General features: G+C 45.6%; 2 protein-coding genes and 1 non-coding gene across 3 annotated transcripts; 1 reads left to right on the plus strand and 2 right to left on the minus strand.

Annotated features, from left to right (window-relative positions):
- Positions 1-1,076: 1,076 nt before the first annotated feature.
- Positions 1,077-4,655, minus strand: LOC136496951 (uncharacterized). Its single transcript, XM_066492730.1, has 2 exons — positions 3,381-4,655; positions 1,077-1,690 (listed from the first exon to the last, which is right to left on the minus strand). Exons 1-2 carry the CDS (start codon positions 4,564-4,566, stop codon positions 1,485-1,487), a joined length of 1,392 nt encoding a protein of 463 aa, XP_066348827.1. The 5' UTR covers positions 4,567-4,655; the 3' UTR covers positions 1,077-1,484.
- A 5,292-nt stretch (positions 4,656-9,947) lies between these two features.
- LOC136498025 (NAC domain-containing protein 21/22-like) lies at positions 9,948-12,693 on the plus strand. The gene is made up of 3 exons (XM_066493958.1): positions 9,948-10,284; positions 10,903-11,204; positions 12,011-12,693. The coding sequence occupies exons 1-3, from the start codon at positions 10,095-10,097 to the stop codon at positions 12,449-12,451; spliced, it is 933 nt and encodes a 310-aa protein (XP_066350055.1). The 5' UTR covers positions 9,948-10,094; the 3' UTR covers positions 12,452-12,693.
- Positions 10,543-10,616, minus strand: TRNAV-AAC (transfer RNA valine (anticodon AAC)). Its single transcript has one exon. It is a non-coding gene; the product is annotated as a tRNA-Val (tRNA).
- Positions 12,694-16,768: the final 4,075 nt, after the last annotated feature.

Here is a 16,768-nt window from a genome sequence, read left to right on the forward strand (position 1 = left end):
AATTATTTGTTGTTTCTTGTTTCCCTGCAGGTTGCAGATTGACGGCAACCAAACATGAAACATCGTTGCCACTTGCCAGAATGGGAATGGTCCGATCCGATCCTGGTTCAAAACCTGGCCTTGGCTTCAAAATTAATTTTAGATTTTAGAGGTTATGCATTAAGCCATTTTACAAAGGCAATAGCCTCCATGTGCAAACAGTAGCATGGATTGATCCACTTCTATGCACTTCGTTCAGCTATAAGACGTTTTGGCTTTTAAACAAAAACGTGCATATATAATAAAACTACTACTCAGTTTCAAATTATAAGTCGGTTTAGCTCTTCGAGCTACATCGCTTTTTCTATGCATCTAGATATGCGCTATATCTACCTACATAGCAAAAATGTATCTAGAAAAGCTAAAACAATTTATAATTTGGAACGGGTTGAGTATAATAAATATCTAAAAAAGTCACGTTTATAATTTATAATTTGAAATAAAGGTAGTAAAGATGAGATATAATAAGATTAAAAAGCATTATGGTAGTGTGTTAAGGTTATTAGCGATATATCGAATTGAATAAGTTTGCAAGTAAACCATAATTTTAGTTTAATTTTATTTTTACTTTTAAATATGATATTATTTGATCATTTAAACATAGACATACTTACGAGTTATTATGATCAACTTATTTGAAAAGAAAAGGAATATCAATAAATAAAAAAAGTTATTATGTGACGATCAGATCGACCAAGATATCCATTGAATCAATAGTTTCTAGCCGAGTATGCAGAAGATATGAAATTGATAAAATCCACGAAACCAACCGTCCCACGAATTTCTATGAGATGGCACACTGGAACTGCACAAGAAAGTCAAGTGCCAGACAACCTGCCTTTCTAGTTCTAGCCAAAGCAGCCAGTCACTAGTCACTATTGCTCCAACAGTCAAATTACTTGACGTGCATCTAAAATCTCACAATACCAATTCCAGGATAACTGAACATTACAAGACAAACTGGTGTCGTCGTTTATTTAAGAAAAAAACGAGAAAAGGATTTTTACAAATAGGGTCAGAAAAATGATCATCACGAGAGGAATGCTTCAGTTTTGCCACAATATAAGAATAGCCGAATGTGCTATTAATGTCTCATTCGAATATCACAAGGAACAGAACATTTCCATGTCCGTACCAACCTCATGCTAGGAAAGCAAGTTTGTTTACGATAAGTGGGCCCAAAACAAGGGTAACAGAAAACTGGCCGCAGAACCAAACACTACTATACATGATCGGAGAAATAGTCTGCATAATCATCCTAGTCATAATAACCAGAGAGATAAGCACCACGGTAGCTGCAGTGTTCTATGCTATTTTGAAAAACAACACAGTAGGTGTACCATCGCACTTGCTTAGTTGCTGCCACAAAGACACCCAACCAGTCCCTATGGTTTGTCTTCCGGGTCCAAAGATTAACAGCACGACACCACTCCTGACAGCCAACATCAATGACCCGTGCTCTTCCTCCACAAGTAATTTGCAAAAGCCCTGTCTCTATCAGCATCAAAAAAGATATAGTCCGCATCCAAGGGACTTGGAAAATCATTGCCATAGTCGACTTCATCCTCTTGAAATTCACGGCCACCAAGGTATTCATCATAAAAGGGGTGAACAACCTTCTTCCTGTTGCTCTCACAAGCAAAGCAGCGGCCTAAGAAAGAATTTTCAAGAAAGGTCAGTGACTGTTATTTGGTTACAACTTCTCAGGCATGGACTAAAGCAGGAAAGACCAAATTGTAAGTCGTTTTGGCTTTTTTTATACATAGATAGATTTTATGATGCATCTAGAAATAGCATATATCTTAGGTTCGTAGGAAAAACTATGCACCTAGAAAAGTCAAAATGATTTACAATTTGAAAAAGAGGGAGTATCATCGAACCATATTTGCACATAGATAAGGATAAAGTGTGTTGCTGATATGAATATGTCAAAGCAATTAAATGAAGGATGATATCAGAATCTGATAAACAATCAAGTAGCCATGTGAACTATCAACAAGTTCATAATCAAATCAATTCTACAGGTACACAAAACTGAAGGGCCTAAGGAAGGGTATACTAATATCGTAAGGCAACATTTAGGAGAGCTTGCAATGTGGCATAATTCAAATGAGGACAGGGGAAGTATATATCATATTCAAGGGAATTATTTGTAGATGGAAAATGATGGTACTGGAAGCTACTAGTGGAACGAGTCAATCAGTTGACAGCAGAGCATCTAACTCAGCTGCTTCAAATCAAGCCTGAAATATGGAACACACCAGAAAATATGCTAATTGGTGAGTGAATACTTGGACCAGACAAGGTTTCGGTTGTTCGGTAAAGCAAGAAGAAGCACTTCACTGTGGACACTCTGGACAAAGAAAGGATACTTCATCTGTAAAATAGACGCACCATGGCTAATTGAGATTTCAGCTAAAGAGGACCAATAACATCAATTTTTGTACCAACAGCAAATGCTCCTTGAAAGTAAAAACTTGAATAAGGCATACCCAATAAATAATAATATAAACTGTCACCCAGTCAGGCAGTCACAAATACTTGACGCTTTACACAATGAAAAAAAGACTTGACCAAGGGGAGAGACGTCCCCTTGACTTCAGTCTTAAAGAAGGGGCCCACCGAAATCGGAACAGGCAGGAACCTCACACGCGCACGCTTCTTTGTCGGCCGCAGACCCATCTGCGCAGTTTCAACAGGGAGGTGGGCACACTACCATGCAGCACCAGGGACGCTTTAGACAATGTCCAGTCAAAACTCTAGAAAATTAAATGTCTAGCACAAAACGTTACGTGTACTTAAGTCCTCAAAATAGTTTTCATAGTGTCTCTTTTTTACAGATGTATTCCAAAAGAATTATTGGTCAATGCTAGGTTTTGGAGAATGTGTGTTCTCCAAAACATTATGACTGGAACGGGCATATATGAAGTAGTGATATGGGTATGTACAATAAAAGGAACACCAAATGTTTAAGGCAGCAGAGAAACACCAAGAATCATATTTATCCCTATGCAAAAACAATAAGGGAGAAACTTGTACAGAAACTATCATCCAAATAATGTGATGACCGAAATTGCATAATGGTGACAAAACTGACAATAAAGAAGCCCCAGATGGAGCATTGCATAGTTATGTGGCAGTTCTCCTATCTGAATGGTTGCTATCAACTCTGGTAAGGATAATGAATACTTATTCGGGCATAACAGTAACTAAAAGAAGAATATAAATAAATCAAGTTCATGCTGATAGTTGCCAGCCATGCTTCATACAGATTCAATAGCGTGTTTCATTCATGTACACTCGAATCAAAAATTGAACTGCTTCACAGAGGAGGGGCATACCAATGTCTGTGACCGGATCAACTGGCACACATAGGCGGATATCAGTCTCATCACAAGAAGGAATAATTGCCTCAGTGAAGAAGAGCACAGGGGCGGCTACTGCAGAACCAGAGCCCTCGTGGTATGCCAGGAAATTGATGTGGTAACAGTTCTCTAGTCCCTCCTCCTTTAGCAGACTAGCACCACACACAGAATGAAGCTTCAGCTGTTCACCAGACCGTTGAGTGTATTCTTGCAGTGCCATGTTGACAACATTGACCACTTGTTTTCCTATGCCCTTGAATTGCTGCTTCTGAGATGCAATGCAGTCAAGGACTTGTGTGCTAAGCATGAGAGGTGGCACAGAAGGTTCATGTGGTGATGACGGCACCAGCACTTTAGAGAGGTAGTTGATGTGCCGAGATGCGAGCATATGTTTCATGATCAAGAGCTGAACTATGTTGTGTTGCCCATTGATAGAAGGTAACGCTGATGATGCGAAGTGAGCAAAGGCTGTGGGATCGGGGTGTTGCGCAACCAGTGCAGCCAGATGAAAAGCGGCATGGCCCTGAGACGCGACGACACGCAGCGCGCTTGATTTGCTGACCCCGTTTGCCAGTGCGACGGCAGTGGTGAGGTCAGCGCTAGTGGAGAAGAGCCGCCACAGAGCATCACCGTTGGAGAGGGAGGGGCACAGGTGGCGGAGGGCGGCCACTAGCCCGTCGAGAGAGCGGTGGCAGATACGGGCGATGCCGTCGGTGCTGAGCAGTGCGTTGGCCTCATCTTCGACGTCGCTGCCGGCGGGCCGTCGGACGGGAAAGGCGGCGGCGTACCAGATGGAGTTGACGACGATGTTGTGGACGGGGTGGAGTGGACCGAAGCAGTGGCCACCGACAAAGAGGCCCCGCGTGAGGCCGGTGGTCCTCCTGAACTCGACTGGGGGCAACCGCGAGATGGCGTCGAGGTAGAAGCGGTGGATGATGTCCAGCAGCCTCCGCCTCAAGGCCCTCTTGTCCGATTGAGTCCAAGCCTCATCGTCGTCGTCCTGGTGCGGTTGAAACCCAGAGAGAGGGGATTTGGGGTCGGTGGATCTACCGGAAGGGAAAGAGGACAAGGATGTCGGGTCCGTGTCGGGCGGCGAGTCTTCGGCAGGCTTCGCCGCCACCTTAGCGCCCCGGCCGGAGGGGCGTCTACGCCGGCGAGCCATACGAGCGGAGAGGTGGAAGATGCAATTGGGATTTGGATTTGGAACTTTCGTTTCGATCTGGCACCACCAAATCGCACCGGGGAGAGGCAGTGGGGCTGCCTAGGCTATTTGGGCATGTTTGGAACGCTAGAAAATTTATCTGTTTCTATATATTTTTTAAAATTATTAATTAGTTCATCCGAAATTTTTATATGATATGATATTATTTATAAAATTTCTGCGTTTCAAATAGTTCTTAATCAGAATGAGCAGCTGCTGCTCGATGGTGGTATTAAATGTGTTGCTTATTTGGACTATCAGTTTCAAAATCAAAATACTTGGTAAACCCGAAAGAGAACCGGGCGTTGGCTATAAACCAAACCCAACATTTTAGACAAAAAATTTTGATCAGGCTTCTCAAGGTGCACAGGCAAATATGCTTTTGGGCCTTGGTGGCGCAAGCTGGGTGGTGTTCGAGCCGATCCGAGAGCCGTGGCTATGGGGCCGTGAACATGTGGTTAAACAGCCAACGGCTGGCCCATTGGGCCTAAATGGATCAATGCTATGCAGTAGCCCACCATGTTTCTTTTGTGATAATTTATTTTTTTCTCTTGATTTCTCCCTTGATGCTAGGTACAGTTCATAATGGTGTTATTATTATATTATGGCAGCACCCAAATCCCCAATGACAAGTGCTTGTACATGAATTCATCTTCTTGAGAATCATTCGTACACCAAACACCCATGGCTAGACAAAGGGGCCTATTTGATAATGGGCTAATTGCTAGCTAGCTAAAAATTAATCGAAATTAGCTCTAATGTATCCAAATAGGAGGGCTAATAGGTGGAATGATTTTTTAGTCAAATCTTCATCTAGTTGTTAGCTAACTAGCTAGCGAACCATGTCTAATTTTGTTACCTTTTGTCCCAACTAGTAACTAGCCATGTGTATCAAACATGTCCAAACACTCCTCATTTTGGTGTTCGCAGTTACTCGGCCTGTTCGCTGGTTGGTTTCCGGGCTGGTTTAGGCTGGCTGATGTTGGTTTATTGTGAGAAAAAAACACTGTTGGCTGGCTAGTTTGGGCTGGCTGAAACCAACAAGCGAACAGGCTGACTAACATCATCATCTGCACCACAACGTTTATAAAACTTGAGGCATACGGTCAGCACAAGTATTGTTTCAATTGCCCCAGAGAGCTGGGCTGGGCATTCCATACAAGGCAAGCAATTGATACAGCTGCATACTAATAGTAGGTTCCAAGCCATGAAATAGTGTTTTCAACCTACGGATTGGTAAAACTTCTCCATCAAATCATTTTTATAAGCAATCCGGATGGTCAACTCGTCGAATTCCTCTCGCCTTCCTGGAGGTTAGCTGACCGTTTGGATAATCAGGAAGTGCAAAAATATTGGCAGGATGTGCACGTGTGACGATACAAGCAGGGAGAATTTGACAATTGGACAGATGCTGCCAAACCTGCAGATTTTGACCGGATTCAGAGGACATCAGGTCACACGCTATTTCAGCATGTGCTAAATTCGTACTCACACAGTCTTATCTGAAATTCACGGGAGAGGTTGACTCGAGGCCTCACGCTTTACTGACTTGAAAAAGGGGGCAGTAACAGTTCCATGTCCAGTGTCCTAATGAAAGTGGCAAAAGGGGAGGAAGCAGCTCTGAATCCTGATGTGTTTTCAGCATCTTGGAGACTGAAACTTGTTCCATCTGCATCCCCTTCAGAAGCGTGTGTGCTTCACAAAATTCAGACTTGGGGCACTTTTTTTTTCAACGCGAGGCAACCCCATTTCCTTTAAGCTTGTAACGGAAATACACGGAGTTTGAGAATTTTTCAGAGAAGACATTAAAGACGAGCACAAGAGGCTCGAAAGAAAAGGCTGACTGGCATTCCTGCTCGCTTAGCTTATAATCCGTACTTTTTCAGTGAACGAACAATATTTTTCTCTCATAATAAATCAGCCAATAGTACTTTTAGCCATGGCTTATCAGCCAAGCGAACAGGGCAGTCCAGCACTCCAGCAGCAACCATCTAAACCAGCACAAGAGACTTGCGCACTTGATTCTGCCGATCGTGTTTCATGCACCTTAGTATACAACTATACATCACCAAGAAGCATCAGCATGAAGAAATTCAGGCAGCATGTTCGTCCTGCTGTTTTCCACGGAAAACAACAAGGTTTTTTTTTGGATGGAAAACAACCAGGGTCCAGGGGGGGAGATGCTAGTAGCTGCCTAGCTAGCTAGAAGCAAGCCTAGGAGCCTTGCCTCACTGCGTTCGTCAAAGCTTACACAACGATTGGATACCGCATGATGGCAGTGATATCTGGTCTTCCTGAAGCTGTTTCAAGTCATAACATTGTTGGAGTTGTTCCAAATTCACTCCAGGATATAGGCCAAGCTTCTGACGGAGCGAAGCGGAGGCCCGTCGCCGGAGGCTTGGGTGTGTTCGGGGGGTGCGGGGGGCGGAGCCCCCCGCGGTACGGTACGGTATATATACCCTTGCTAGGGTTTCGTGGAGACTTGATTCTCTTGTAAGCCGCCATAGGCGTGTAACCCAAAACTCTTGAGATAGTGAGATTGTTGCTGGCTGGTGCCCGTGGTTTTTCCCCTTCACATCGGAGGGGTTTTCCACGTTAAATCGTGTGTCTCCTCTGTGGCTTGATTCTTTACTTTATATTCCTATACGTCGTTCATAACAAACATTTCAGAGAAGAAAACCAGAAACGCATCAGGGAGAGATCTTGCTTACGTATTTGACAGCGTTCATGGTACCACCACAGATGACATGGATCAGTTCAGGTGTACCTATCACAATTGTGCTACCCAAACCTGCTCCAGCAGCATCTGCACCTTTGAATTTTGACTTTGGCAGAGTAGTGCCATTGGACTTGGATAGGCCTTCTTGGTGAGCCTCAAAGAGGTTTTCCTTCCCTGAAAAAGACCGACATGACTATCTCTCAAGGTAGAGGAGGCCGCACAAACCTAACTGCTTATCAGTACCAGGTGATCAGGAGCACAGAAAGTCGTGACGAGACCAAGTACGGTACATGCGATTTTCCACATGTTCTTGTTTGATTTTTTTCGCAGGATAAGTCTGCTCCGCCCGTGTGTGCGCTACCGAATCCGATGGCGAAAGCCGCTGTTGATTTGATTGGGGGTTTAGACTTTCCCAAAGGTCTAATTTTCAGGCTTTTGCGTTCAAACTTCAGCTTCAGTGAGATGGATTATTGCTGCCCTCCTCACAATAGCATCTTTGTATATTTGTTGCCGAAGCAGCCTTCTTAATTCTGTTTTTTTTTCAAACATATAGGTAACAAGTTGCTATAACAGATCTAGACATCTAGTAACAGCTATAACAAGTTGTTATCGTGGTACCTGGAGCAGCCTTAAGAATTATGATTGTTACATACATTAAGTAACAAGTTGTGATAACAAATCTAGTATCAACTATGACAAGTTGCCATTCTACTAATCTACTTTACAGGTTTTAACCACTTCCCACTGAATAAAAAGGTAGCTGCTGATGCTGCTAGTTTCAGCTGTCTACTAAGTAGAAGGTAGGGGGCCTTGTCAACTGCCCTACCCCGGATTCCAGACCTCTGAAAACGTAGCATTTGAAATCTTCAGAAACAACCAAAAGCTGATTAAATATATTAAGCATAAATCCGTTTTGGAATTCTCTCGTCGACCGCATTTGCGATTTGCACACATCATTGCCATCGATATCATTTGAATAATAACTGTTCCTCTCCTTTTCAATGGCATTTTAAAACATTTCCCCTCTGGACCATAAGTAGAAACCACTTCAAATTAAACTCCCTCCCGCAGTTGGAAGTTGCTGAACGTAAAAGTGAACTGACATGGTCCGGCAGGTCAGAGAACAGTAAACTGTGAAGATTTTCTCCAGGCCGATGCGATTGGTAGAGAACATCGACATCGGCTGATGCCCCTGAAACATGCGGATGTGCAGACATCATCGACGACATCTCGGCGCTGTCAGAAGACAGTGTTAGTTGGGCAGATTTGGAATAATTCTCTGCTTGAGGAAGCTCCTATTCTAATCGATCGAGACATCTCCGTCGACGATCTGATGTTCCATGAGGAGCGAGTTCCTAGAAGGCCAGAACTTTTGCCCCCATCGAATATCGATTTCCCTCCTGGGAAAAACAATGGATAGGCCAAACCGACCACGCATCATTCCATGCCTAACTTGATGATGAGCTATACAGCCAGCAATTTGCCACGGCGTATGCTTGTCATCGTGAACGCGTCAGTGAGTCATCAGTTTAATAACCTCTTGGCTCTTGGAGAGATGGAGCCTTGGGGGCAGCGTGGCGGAAGCATGCAAGATAAGATAGGAGCTCTGCGCCTGTGACCGCCTGTAGCAAGAGATGAGCATCATCGCTTGATCCCTTGGCTGAGCAATCAATCATCTCGTGCCGTCGTGCGCAGCCGGTCGTCGAAAAGAGACGCGTCTCTCCTGCCCTGTAACCATCAGGGCAAGAAGCAAGATGCAATGCAAAGAGTACAGCAGGACAGGGATGCCGGCGCTGGAGCACGACTTCCACGTCTCCCGGTGGCGTGGATCGCTGATCCAGCGGCGGTGGCCGCCGCCACATGGCGGCGTTCGCACGGGCTCCCTGCCACTTCGACGGCCACGGTTACACTTACATCTGACATGACGGGTGGTCGAAAGCTGGATTGGAAAACGAACAGTTTGGAATTGGACTGGGCGTGATGTTACCTCTGAATCATGATGGCTGGCAAGAATTATCCGTTGCTATATGAATGACACTGATAACGTTTTGGTCCACGTCCACATGATCGAACGCGTCGTCCTTTCCGGCACCCTGCAACTGCAACCATGGATTTCTACGACTTATTTGCTAACGCGCGCTATTATGTATTGTCACATGTTCCGTCCGTCGCAGTAGTTTTTCCTTATTAGGCTGAACTGTCAACTGAACAAGTGACGCATGAACGGCGCAAGGACGCAGTCTAATGAGTCTGTACGTACGTATCCCAGACGTTACGGCACACTGCAGGAGGGAGGAGAGATACCTCTGTACGTATGCAAGCACAATGCACACCCCCATAGGCCATCATAGCTAGGCTTGGCTCATACATGTAAAGCCGTACTGGAATTGGAACAGGGATCATGGTCATGGGTGACGTGGCCTTTTTTTGTGCCGAAAATTAACCGAGGGACATGGCCGCTGGGCACACCGCCGTCTCCCTGTCGTGCGACTTCGGCTAGTAGTACCAGATATCAAACAGTGCCAAACCCTTTGCGACATGCTTGGAAAGGGTCCCTTGCCAAGATTTCCCTATTTATACCCAGCCCCATCCTGCGCTCTGAAAGACTGAAACTGCTGAAGACGCCACCATCTTCTTCTTCCCTGTTCTTCTGCCTCTCTCTCTCTCTATATATATATCTATCTATCGCTCCCAGCTCCCAAGCGTACGTCGTCAAGCGCGACAGGGCGTGCGTGTTTGTAGCAGTAGCCTACGCCATCGGAAATCCACCATGAGCTTGATCAGCATGATGGAGGCGCGGCTGCCGCCGGGGTTCCGGTTCCACCCCAGGGACGACGAGCTCGTGCTGGACTACCTCTGCCGCAAGCTCTCGGGCAAAGGCGGCGGCGGCGGTGCGGCGTACAGCGGCATCGCCATGGTGGACGTCGACCTCAACAAGTGCGAGCCGTGGGATCTTCCAGGTACTTGTCAGGTCCAACTTGTGCTACCATATATCGATTTGCTTCAGGTTTATGGTTCTATGTTGCACATGCACACTTGCACCGTTGCACCTATCAACAAGAGCCCGGCACCGTAGGAAACTAGCTAGTTGCAATAGTAGCGTTGCATAAATAAAAATTAAGTAAGCAGGAAAATTCATTGAAAGAATAGGCGCGGCCGGATCAAGCAGATTGTACCAGAAGGTGAATCTGTTTAAAAAAAGATTGACAAAACATAATTGGCGTCGCCCGGGTTCGAACCGGAGACCTTCAGTGTGTTAGACTGACGTGATAACCAACTACACCACGACACCAATGATGCATAAAGTTTATAGGCTTCCAACTAGTTTATAAATATGTAGAAATGGGAGATAATTCATCCATCTCTGCATCCGCATGGTGTGCCAACTGCCAAGCAAAAGTCTATGTACATTTTCTTATTTCTTTACATTGCCAGCTAGTCGCATACGACCGGTGGTTCCCTTTTTCCAAGGATGCATATGTCCTAGTTTGAAACTTCTGATCATATATATGTAGAGAGATCGAAATCACAAAGGAAGCTAACATAAAAAGTCTCGCCGTTGTCTTGTCCATGACCAGACGAGGCGTGCGTGGGTGGGCGCGAGTGGTACTTCTTCAGCCTGCACGACCGCAAGTATGCGACGGGGCAGCGGACCAACCGCGCCACGCGCTCCGGGTACTGGAAGGCCACGGGCAAGGACCGCCCCATCTCCATCTCCGGCCGCCGCGGAGGCGGCGCCGGCGCGCTGGTGGGGATGCGCAAGACGCTGGTGTTCTACCAGGGCAGGGCGCCCCGAGGGACCAAGACCGAGTGGGTCATGCACGAGTTCCGCGTGGACGGCCCGGCCGTTGCCGACCGCCCCGGCTCACCTCTCCTGCAGGTACACGCCCGTTACATGGGTGCCCTCGCTCGTCTCTGTCTGCATCTGTTTCGTGTGATTTTGAGTGCAGTGCAGTGTTAAGTATTAACCACGCACTTGGTCAGAACATAAAGCATGTAAAAACACCTGAATTACCATGTTAGTTAATGTCGCTCATGCAGGCAAAGCTGCTCTCTGCACCTCATGTTTCTGTCAGACAAACAACAAAAATGCAATCTTTTCGTTTTCGCTGAGGCTAGCAAGAGATCCTGCTCTGAACATTCTGATGTGAATATATGATAAACTAGTTGAGCCACTTGGCAATCATTGTAGCTGACCTGGTCCTGCCCAATGATTCCAAACATGGTACACATCGCCAATCCGTTCCAAGGTAGTTCAGTGGTTTCTTTCAATCCCACGCATGGTGCATCAGCATCACTAAATTAGCAGCGGTGTAGTACGTGCGCAAAACATTTGAAAAAAGTTTTGACCCCCTGTGTGCCGCCTGTTCTTTACACGCCAAGTTGGCCTTTGTTTTCATCGACATGACATCTAGTGCATACTCCAGCGTATATTCTTTTTTTTTTGCGAAAATACTCCAGCGTATATTCAATTGTACGAGTTCCAAACTGACTGATGATCGATCAAGCAACGAGGTGCGTTTACTAGCAGACTCCAGAGAGTTCACACGTGAGGCTACCCATGTTTGATCCGATCAATGTCTCATTCACATGCTCTGAAGTCTGAATTTGTCAAATCGGCTGCACACGCGTAGGGCCGTCAGTATATGTATATCTCACTGTCTGAATTTTTGTACTCAATTGCAGGAGGATTGGGTCCTGTGCAGGGTGTTCTACAAGAGCCGAACTACCACCACAAGACCGGCGGCAGGCCCCGACGAGGCCGGGTCACTGTCCACGTCCAGCGAGCTGATCGGCCTGCCGATGCCGCAAATGGCACCTGCCGACGACGCCTACCTGTCCTTCGACAGCACACCGGCGACCGGTGGCTACTACTACCACCAAGACTCCGGCCTCGCGGACGCGCACCACCTGCTGCCGGCGCCGGCGCAGCCGTTCAGCAAGAGTAACCTGTCGAGCTTCCGGGACTTGCTGAGCAGCATGGTAGAAGGCAGCGACGCCGCCGCTCCGGAGACGACGGAGCTCCACCTGCAGGGCTGGACCGAGGCGGCCTACGCGCAGCAGCAGGGCGGCGTGATGTCGTCGCACTCGCAGCAGACATGGAACCCGTTTCTGAGCTCTGGATGACGGCACACGGCTGGGCTAACGTGTGCGTGGCAGGCAGCGCGTGTGTAGTGACTAGTGAATAGTGAGCAGCTTGTTTGTCTGCTTTGGTTTCTGTAACTTTCTGCTTAGGCCCAAGTACTTGCCTGGCAAAAAGTGTTGTCTGAAAGTTGCCGATAAATTCTATGAAATCTGCCTAGCCAGGTAAGGTAGAAGATGTTGCGTACCTAGAATGCTAATAAAAGATATAATACCATTTTAAAACATACACGGTTACTGTTAGAATGTACAAACAATAAATAAATAAAACCATCCACATATTTTATCAATTGACAATATATTTGAAATTACAAATAAATTTAATAGTTTTCCTAGCTATTTAAAAAATGTCACAAGGAAAGACGTACGAGGAACAAAGATATTTATAATTACACTGTATACACGATGCTAGTGCAGGTTTATTGGTAGAGAACTGAAAAGAAGAACGTAATATGTTTCTAAAAAAACGCAATCTGGACTTCTGATTAGACACAGTACCAACTAATACAAAGAATAGCAGTAAATAAGGCAACAAGTGATTAGACGGGTGATTAGTCCAGGCAAACCAGCAGCTGCACCCCAGGCGACTGTTTTCGTGCGCCTCCTGGGGGCTGATGCCTGGGACAGACAGCTCACCAAGGCAGCATCCAAATACCGCACAGGCAGCATCCAGTAACGCTATAGGTCAGACATCTTCTACCCAGGTTTCAATCCAAACACGCCTAGTGCATGTGATCTCTGCCGTTTGTTAGCCGTAGGGTATAACGGATAGGTGGAATGTCTCGGTGATTATTGGCGCAGTAACTTTTGTACAAAGGATTGTTGCAGAAAATTGCTCCTTCTTTTCTTCCTATATACTACTAAAATTTGCTGTCCTTTTTTTTGGAATTGTGGATTGTGATGATATTATTATCATGGAGGGTTTTTTTTAGGGGAAGCAAAACCTTTATTGATCTTGATAAGAAATACAAACAACATTCGGCGGAGATACAAACCAAACATGTCTACCAAGATCATCATAGACAACACTTCTAGCTAAGACATGGGCATATTGCCTCCCTTCATGAACGAAATCAACGAAATTGAACTCGCGTGATTTCTTGAACTATATGTGATCATGGAGGCGAATATATACGGACAGGGCACGCCGAATAGTCATAGCGCACGCGGGCATGATGGGCTTGGCCAAATTCTTTTAACGCGCCTCGTGGGCCACAATCAAGACGAAAGTCAAGGAGTTTACGGAGGCATTTTATTGCGATTCATTCAGTAGGGCTGGAGCGAGCGAGTCGACCGCTCGTTTCAGACCGATTTGCCTATAGAATTGCAGTGCCAAGAGCCCAAAATCCTGGCCAAAGATCTTAGACACGACTACTACGTCGGATCTCGGAGTTGATTCTTTAGATAATGGAAAAAAGTTTCCGGCCTCTGCAAGCGCACACCCAAGTTCTTATAATATTTCAGCTAATTGCCGTACACTACTACACCTATTCTTTTGAGAGGCGTTTTCAAATAGGACTTCGAGGCGGACGGCCTGGTTGCCCTTCTCGGTTATTAACCGAGGCAGTTGACTGGGCATTATAAAAAAAACGCCTCGGTTAATGCTTATTAACTGAGACGGTTGCCCTTACATTAACCGAGGCGGTCGCTCCAACATAACCGCCTCCATAAATCAGGCGCGCCCGATTGGAAAGAATTGCAGCGCGCAGTTGGATCAGCCGTTGCCCCGGATCGCTGACGTGGAGTCCTTGGACGGCTGGATCGGAGGCCATATGGAGTCATCTCGATCGTCAATCCGTTTGTGCTTCTTTACTGAGAATGACAGGCGAGCCCCACGTGACATCATCTCCAGCCTAACCGAAAAATATCTCTCCTCCCTCTCGCGTACGCCCGTACACCCTCCCGACACCGCGCATCTCCCTCTCTCCCTCAGCGCCCTTGACTCTCCATCGGCGCCCTTGTTAGGACCTAATATGGCTAGAAGGGGGGTGAATAGCCTATTTAAAAATCTACAAACCAACTAGAGCAATTTAATTAGTATGACAAATAACGAAATGCAAATTTGCTCTATCTCTACAAGGGTTGCAGGCCACATATCCAACAATTTTAGTTACTATGATCACTAGACACACAGTTTACTAAGTCACTACTCACTAAGAGCTCTCACACTTGCTACACTAAAGAGCTCCACTAGATGAACTCAAACTACAAAGTAAGCTCTCAATTCTAGCTACACTAAAGAGCTTGCTATAACTAGTTTATGAGAATGTAAATGAGTGAGTAGGATGATTATACCGCCACGTGAAGGAGTGAACCAATCACAAGTTGAATACCAATTCAATCATCGAGAGAACACCAAAGGGCAAGAGACAACCAATTTTTCTCCTGAGGTTCACGTGCTTGCCGACACGCTAGTCCCCGTTGTGTCGACCAACACTTGGTGGTTTGACGGCTAAGAGGTGTTGCACGAACCTCGTCCACATAATTGGACACCGCAAGAACCTACCCACAAGTGAGATAACTCAATGACATAAGCAATCCACTAGATTTACCTTTCGGTGCTCCGCCGAGAAGGCACAAGCCTCCTCACAATCACCAACTCGTACCAATCCTCCTCCGCTGCTCCAAGCCATCTAGGTGACGGCAACCACCAAGAGTAACAAGCGAATTCGGCCAGACACATCAGCCGGTTTGACTGGACGCAGGACCCCAGTGTCCGGTCCTCAGATATTCGCCACATGTCCCTGACTTCAAATGCTAATCGCCCGATCTCAACGGTCATCAGTGCACTTAAGTTGTGACCGGATGCGCTGCTCGAAGTGACCGGACGCTCCAACACTGGAGTCCGGTCGTTTCTAGTAAGGTTTCATTCACGACCGAACGCGCTGTTCAAAGTGACCGGACGTACCATCACTGGCGTCCGGTCGTTTCCAGTAAGATTCCAGAGATGGTTTTTCACGATCGGACCTAGGCCAGCGTTCGATCAACACAGTCTCTCTCTGTTGCTTGCGTCAGCGTACGTCACTAGGTGACCGAATGCACCCCCTACACATCCGGTCCCTTTTTCACTTCAGCGTCCGGTCAAGGGACCGAGGGCGGCCTTCATTGCGTGCCACTGACCGGACGCAGGGTCAGAGTCCGGTCACTGCCCAAGGTAGAGTCCGATCAATACGAAGTAGCTCTTTTTTACCCTAAACTTCACCACCCTTGATCAAATGTGTCAACCACCAAGTGTATCACCTTGTGCACATATGTTAGCATATTTTCACAAATATTTTCAAGGGTGTTAGCACTCCACTAGATCCTAAATGCATATGCAATAAGTTAGAGCATCTAATGGCACTTTGATAACCGCATTTCGATACGAGTTTCACCCCTCTTAATAGTACGGCTATCGATCCTAAATATGATCACACTCTCTAAGTGTCTCGATCACTAAACCTAAACCAAAAAGCTCCTATCAATTTCATCTTTGCCTTAAGCTTTTTGTTTTTCTTTCTTCTTTTCCAAGTCCAAGCATTTGATCATCACCATGCCATCACCATCATCATGTCATGATCTTCATTTGCTTAATCACTTGCTTGGAGTGTGCCACCTATCTCATAATCATTAAACTAGGTTAGCACTTAGGGTTTCATCAATTCACCAAATCCAAACTAGAGCTTTCAATCTCCCCCTTTTTGGTAATTGATGACTACCCTTTCATAAAGATATGAAATGAAATTTAATTGAGTCCATGTTGCTTGTTCAAGCATATTTACCATGTGTAAAAGGATATGGACAAGTTTCATGAACCCTAAATGGTAGCAATTGCTCCCCCTACATATGTACTAAGAGTTTAGATTGTAGCTTGCACATATGCTTAGATAGGAAATATAGGAGACAATGTCTACCAAATGATGCTAAGGTATAAGAGATGGACCTTTAAAGCGTGATACCAATCGGAGTGCATCCAATATACCATCCTTAGCACCATTAGTAGTTAGACATACACAAAAACTAGAATACCCCGTTAGATCAACATTAGAAGTAAGGGTCTAGTTTCCATAAAATAAACATAAATCTAGTTACTTAACCTATGCATACTAGTTTTTTATTTCATCATTCAAACCTACAACTGGCATACACCACACAAGCATGGATATTGAAATTTAAAACTTGTGCCATACAAGCAAATATATAAAATGCACATTCTAATGCAACATACAAGTTTATGAGCTTGCTCCCCCTACTTGTGTACAATTTTGATTGATCCCCATACAATGTTATTTTATTTGTTTGCTCCCCCTATCTTACTATCTT

This window comes from Miscanthus floridulus, chromosome 12 (assembly GCF_019320115.1).
Source record: "Miscanthus floridulus cultivar M001 chromosome 12, ASM1932011v1, whole genome shotgun sequence".
In the NCBI taxonomy this organism is placed as follows: Eukaryota; Viridiplantae; Streptophyta; class Magnoliopsida; order Poales; family Poaceae; genus Miscanthus; species Miscanthus floridulus.